Source organism: Mandrillus leucophaeus, unplaced genomic scaffold (genome assembly GCF_000951045.1).
Source record: "Mandrillus leucophaeus isolate KB7577 unplaced genomic scaffold, Mleu.le_1.0 Scaffold1, whole genome shotgun sequence".
NCBI classification, from domain to species: Eukaryota; Metazoa; Chordata; class Mammalia; order Primates; family Cercopithecidae; genus Mandrillus; species Mandrillus leucophaeus.
In genome coordinates this window covers 9,570,919-9,577,245 of record NW_012098097.1, presented here as the reverse complement: position 1 = coordinate 9,577,245, position 6,327 = coordinate 9,570,919, and the positions used below count along the sequence as shown (strand labels likewise).

The 6,327-nt window shown below is 43.1% G+C and overlaps 1 protein-coding gene across 1 annotated transcript in view; it reads left to right on the top strand.

The window, feature by feature from the left end:
* The window catches only part of PRPSAP1 (phosphoribosyl pyrophosphate synthetase-associated protein 1), a 72,831-nt gene that overhangs the window by 35,437 nt on the left and 31,067 nt on the right, over positions 1–6,327 (top strand). The window contains exons 4-7 of the mRNA XM_011983634.1: positions 2,509–2,681; positions 4,301–4,416; positions 4,867–4,922; positions 6,127–6,272. Of these exons, the coding sequence (XP_011839024.1) occupies positions 2,509–2,681; positions 4,301–4,416; positions 4,867–4,922; positions 6,127–6,272 (491 nt within the window). The remainder of the gene's footprint in view (positions 1–2,508; positions 2,682–4,300; positions 4,417–4,866; positions 4,923–6,126; positions 6,273–6,327) is intronic.

The window sequence follows — 6,327 nt, the reverse complement described above, 5'->3', positions numbered from 1 at the left end:
AAAAAAAAAAAAAAAAAAAAAAGTCTCTGGGAAGGGGACCACACATTCTTGCATGAGTCAGATGTGCTCCTTCTTGGGAAGAATGATTACCTCGAGAGTGGTCCCAGATGGCCTCTGGCGTTCCCTAGAGGTGGTTTGCCTTGTTTACCTACCACAGTGCTTGACTCAAGTTGCCCATTAAATATGTGTTGCATGGATGATGAACTAAAATTGACTGTTATGAATTCCCAAGTTCCTTGAAAGTGTTTGATAATTGCTTTGATTCTGCCAAAGATTATCTGACCTTTTGATGCCAGACGTGGCATTATTAATTTGGAAGGCTGAAGGAGAAAAATGCTCCAGTTTATTGAGAGGGGGAAAAAAAAAGGTAACTGGAAAATAATGGAATGGATTAGCAGTCTCAAAGGAATATCTTAGTTGTCTTGAAGTTGAGCCCTGCATCAGTCTCCTCAGGGAGAAAGGTTTTTTGTTTGTTTTTGTTTTGTTTGTTTTTGTTTTTTTAAATCACAGAATGCTTGCAATCGTTAAGAAAAATCTAAATTACAAGGGTGAAATTGGAAGTTCCAGGAGTTGAACCTGGAAGTGGAAAACATTGTCAGAATAAAAGGATGTCCTTGAAATCGCTCACTCCCAAACGCACTCTGCCTTAGAGAGAAGTGTCAACATAAATTGTAAGAGACTGGGAGGAAATGGCTCGATTACCCTTCAAGCTAGAAGGCATCTCTTGCTGAGTGTTTCATTCAGTCACCTATTCAGCAAACGTTAACTCTGTGTATGGCAGGCTTTCCACTTTGCTGTAATGAGGGCAGCATCACCTACATGTCAGTGTAGAGCTGATAATTGTTCAAGAACGGGTGCCTGAAGAACCTGCTGCCATGGGTATGAACTGAGGACATGGGGAAGGGAAAGGAGATACAGTCTTGACCCCCACCCCCACCCCAAGATGGGGATGTTTGAGGATGCGTGGATAGTCCAGGGAAGAGCAGGAGGAAGCTAACGTGAGAAGTGAATACTGAGAGAGCGTCCTGGAAGGATTTCAAGGCTCTCTCACCCGTTTTTAAAGGCAGAGCCTGACTGGGAATGGTGGTGCATGCCTATAATCCCAGTGCTTTGATAGGCTGAGGTGGGAGCATCACTTGAGCCCAGGAGTTCGAGGCTGCAGTGAGCTATGATTGTACCACTGCACTCCAGCCTGGGTGACAGGGGTGAGACCATTTCTTAATAAGTGAGTAAGTAAGTGAATCAATGAATGAATACAGAGTCTACATTAGGTTTGATTATCCTTGGCAAAAGCTAACAATCCAAATTTATAATCACTGGAAGTAGCCTTTCCTTCTACTATCTTTCAGATTCATGTTTCATTTTTTGTCTCTCAGGGTAATCTTTGTCAGGAATTTATATGTCAGGGAAGGAAGGGTCCAGGGAGTTTTGTTTTGTTTTTTGAGACAGAGTCTCACTCTGTCGTCCAGGCTGGAGTGCAGTGGCGCGATCTCGTCTCACTGCAACCTCCACCTCCCAGGGTCAAGTGATTCTCCTGCCTCAGCCTCCCCAGTAGCTGGGACTACAGGCGTGTGCCACTACGCCCAGCTAATTTTTGTATTTTTAGTAGAGACAGGGTTTCATAATGTTGGCCAGGCTGGTCTCAAATTCGTGACCTCAGGTAATCTGCCTGCCTCGGCCTCCGAAAGTGCTGGGATTACAGGCTGAGTCACTGTGTCCAGCATCGAGGGAGGTTTTTGAAAATTAAGTTCTCACTGGGCACAGTGGCTCATGCCTGTAATCCCAGCACCTTGGGAGGCTGAGGCAGGTGGATCACCTGAGGTCCAGAGTTTGAGACCAGCCTGGCCAACATGGTAAAACCCCGTGTCTACTAAAAATAAAAAGGTAGCTGCGTGTGGTGGTGCACGCCTGTAATCCTAGTTACTTGGGAGGCTGAGACAGGAGAATTGCTTGCCCCTGGGAGGCGGAGGTTGCAGTGAGCTGAGATCATGCCACTGCACTCCAGCCTGGGCGACAGAGTGAGACTCTCCGTCTCAAAAAAAGAAAAAAATTATGTTCCAAGACCTCACCACAGCCAATGAGAAGAAAGACCAAATCTTTCTGTTAATGGCGGCTAAATGGAAGGGCAGGTGGGTTCTTGGCGTTCATGCTGGCCTAAGCCCAAATCCCTGGGAGGCTGCCAGCAGGTGTTGGGTAACTCTGGTCACCAGCAGTTGCTTCAGATGCCACTGCATTAACCCGGTATGACACACGAGAGACCCAGGCAAATGTGAGAGTGGGTTAACTGTGCTGTGAATAGGAGTAACCTCAGATGAAAGCTGGGGCTTACTCAGCTACAAAAAGTTGGAAAGCTTCCCCTGCCTTCATGAGGTACCATTGTAAGCTAGTGTGATGGTAAAATTCCCACAACACCCGTCTGGCTGCCCATGTTAAGTTGATAAAGTCAAGATCTTTTCTAAGGGTTAATAAATGGAGTTAATCCCCAAATACAAATTTGGACTGTTTCAGAGATGTGAATACAGCTGTGATGGAGTTGCTCATCATGGCTTACGCGCTGAAGACTGCCTGTGCCAGGAATATTATTGGGGTCATCCCCTACTTCCCCTACAGCAAGCAGAGCAAGATGAGGAAGAGAGGTTCCATTGTGTGCAAGCTGCTAGCATCCATGCTGGCAAAAGCAGGTGAGTGTGCGACGGGGCCCTGGGGTTCCAGCATGATCCTTTAGGGCTCTTTCCTAGTCGGGCTTAGTTCATACCTCAGCTACCCAATTTGGGATCTGAGTGTTTGTTTCCTGTTGAACAGTTTTGGCTAAGGATATGTGAGCTTGGTTAGAAATTCTGTTTTTTCCCTTATTCGCTTCGTCTTACTTTAGAATACCATTGCTTTAGTGTCTTCTCTTCTCTGTCGTCTGTCACGTATCTTCTATTTCATCTTGTCATCGTTAAATTCTTAGCTGGCAGTCTTGGCATTCTTATGTGATCTTTTGATCTTCAGGTCTGGATTTCTGTACCTGCTTTGTTAGCTAAATTCCATTTTTGTTCATAGTATTCAAGCTGGATTTTCTTTTACTACCTCTCCCCCACCTTTGCCTTTCTACATAGCAGCTCATTTTCATTGCTTTATTCTCCTTATGTAGCGGGGGCACACTTTCTGGCCTGTAAATCAATGTAGTATTTTACATTTGGGTTTCTATTCATCTGATGTCTGTTCTAAAACTTTAACATGTATTTATGTCCTCAGAATGAAATGTATGGTCCTCCCTCGATATCCTTGTAGGATTGGTTCCAGGAACCTATCTCCCCCTTCCCCGGCTCCTCAGCAGATACCAAAACCCAAAGATACTCAAGTCTTTCATATAAAATGCCATAGTATTTGCATATAACCAACACAATCATCTGGAGATTATTTATAAATACCGAATACCGTATACATACTATGTAAATTGTTGTTATAACTGTCATTATTTAGGGAATAATGACGAGAAAAAAAATTTCATACCTGCTCATTACAGACACAACCATCGTAGGCCTAACTACATTTTCAGTCTGTGTTTGGTTGAATCCCCACGTGGAACTCGTAGATCCAGATGGTCAACTGTATGTGAATTTCCTTCTGTCCAAAAAAGTATAATATTTCTGGAAAGAACAAGTAATACTGGTTCTATGCTCTGGAAGTTTTGCTGTGACCTTTGACCATTGGCAATGTGTTTATATATGTACCTTTTCCTCTTCAGTACTCTTGATTATAAGGGTATCTCTTCACTGTTTTTCTATAAGAGTACTTGAAACATTCTTTATCACATACAGAAATTATTCTAGACTTCAATATCTTTGTGTTACATGAGTTTCTTTTCTTCTAATATGTATATTCGTTTTCGTGTTCTTACTACTTTTTGCCTTCGCTGCAGTTCTTTATCCTTTCTTTCAAGATTCTTTAATAAAGGCCTTACTGTTTTTTACATCTCTTTGATATTAATTCCATATTCATAGTTTTGCTTCTGCCACATTATTCTTTTCTCAATTTTCTGGACCAAGCCAATAGTCAATAATTCCCACTTTCTCAGCTTTAGTTCTTTGTCCTGTGGAAGGTTGTAGCCTTCTCTACATTGGAAAGTTGTAGTCTTCTCCACATTAAGGCTTTATTAAAGTTAACAATCAAGCCTGTGATTGCAGTGCTTAATCACAGCACCCCCTGTCTTCAGTCTGCTGGTAGGAAGCAGGAGTTGAGCATCTAGTTTAGGTCCACTGTAGCCATTAACCTGTAGGGGTGAACTTTGTAATTTTTTGTTTTAAAATTTCAGGTTTAACTCACATTATCACTATGGATCTTCATCAAAAGGAAATACAAGGCTTTTTCAGCTTTCCCGTGGACAACCTTAGAGCCTCACCTTTCCTGCTTCAGTATATCCAGGAAGAAGTGAGGAACCACCAGCAAACACCCCATTGTCCTCAAAAGAGATCTTATTTAGTTTTTCTCTGGTATCGGATTTCGATATTGAAAGGCGCATCAAATGAGCTCTCCCTTAAGTCGCAATGCCTGAGGCAGCAGACAGGGTCAGCTTTAGTCGTGGAGGATCATAGCTTTAAAAGACACTAAAAATGGATTTTTTTTCCTACGTATCTTTAGCAATTTGCTTATGTTTTCTAAAATGAAGGTTTTAATAAGAATTATTTTTTAAAAATTCTTGATGGAGTGCTTTTTGCAATGATGTTAATTGATAAATATTGAAAAATCTAAAACTTGTGGCTAAAATTCTATCATATTTGATGACTAGTTTGGATCATTGTTATAAGAACTTGAATACCAGCATCCAGGTGTTATTTTCTGATAACTTTTCAGTATTTTCTATTTTTCCTTCAAATCTAGATTCCAAATTACAGAAATGCAGTCATTGTAGCTAAGTCTCCTGATGCTGCAAAGAGGTAAGTAAGCTAGACATGGGTCCTGATCCCTCCTGAGTGCTCCCAAAGCCAGAATGAGCTGCTTTGGAATCCAGAGGCTGTCACTCGTGGCCTGTGAAAACCCACTGGCTCTCATGTTAACCCCTTCCTCGTTGCCATGTCCCATGCCACACACAGCTTTATCTCCAGCCTCCAGACAACACACATGATTGCTGAGTTGCTCAGCTTTCCTCTGGGAAAACAAAGTTCCTTCAAGTTCCCAGAGAAAGGAAATCAATGAGGCTATGAGCATTTTTCAGCGAATAGTTTTTTTGTTTTGTTTTGTTTTGTTTTGTTTTGTTTTGAGATGGAGTCTCATTCTGTCGCCCAGGCTGGAGTGCAATGGCTTGATCTCGGCTCACTGCAACCTCTGCCTCCTGGGTTCAAGCACATCTCCTGCCCCAGCCTCCCCAGTAGCTGGGATTACAGGCACCTGCCACCACTCCTGGCTCATTTTTTGTATTTTTAGTAGAGACGGGGTTTCACCATGTTCACCAGACTAGTCTTGAACTCCTGACCTCAGGTGATCTGTCCACCTCGGTCTCTCAAAGTACTGGGATTACAGGCGTGAGCCACTGTGCCCGGCCCAGGCAATGGTTTTTAACGTTGTTCTCTCTTCTGAAGATGACTATTAAGAATATTGGACAAAGGATAGAATCAAAATTATGTAGAATCAGGTCTGGGCGGGGTGGCTTACGCCTGTAATTCTAGCACTTTGGGAGGCCAAAGCGGGAGATTGCTTGAGCCCAGGGGTTCAAGACTGGCCTGGGTAACATAGTGAGACCCTGTCTCTACAAAAATACAAAAATTAGCCAGTTGTGATAACATATTCCTGTGGTCCCAGCTACTTGGGAGGTTGAGCTGGGAGGATCACCTGAGCCCCAGGAGGTTGAGCCTGCAGTGAGCCATGTTGACGCCACTGCACTCCAGCCTGGGTGACAGTGAGACTTTGTCTCAAAAAAAAAAAAAAAAAGTGTCTAGAATCAGATACAATCCCAGACGCTAACTCATGTGCCCTTTGAGGCATTTACATTCTGACCTGGGCCTCACATTCTCATTTATATAAATAATGCCTTTGCATGTCCCTGAAATGTTACATATTTTCATTTTGTGGTTAAAAAGTGATGCAGTAGTGATATGTGGGATTTCTTCCTGTCAGTTTCACCATTTCCCTTTGTCCTTCTAGGGCCCAGTCCTATGCGGAGAGACTGCGTCTGGGTTTGGCTGTCATCCACGGGGAAGCTCAGTGCACGGAACTGGACATGGACGATGGTCGTCACTCCCCACCTATGGTCAAAAATGCGACTGTGCACCCGGGCCTGGAGTTGCCGTGTAAGATGAGCTCGGTGTTTTTATTTTAGTTGTAAATTGAAGAAAGTTTTTTTTT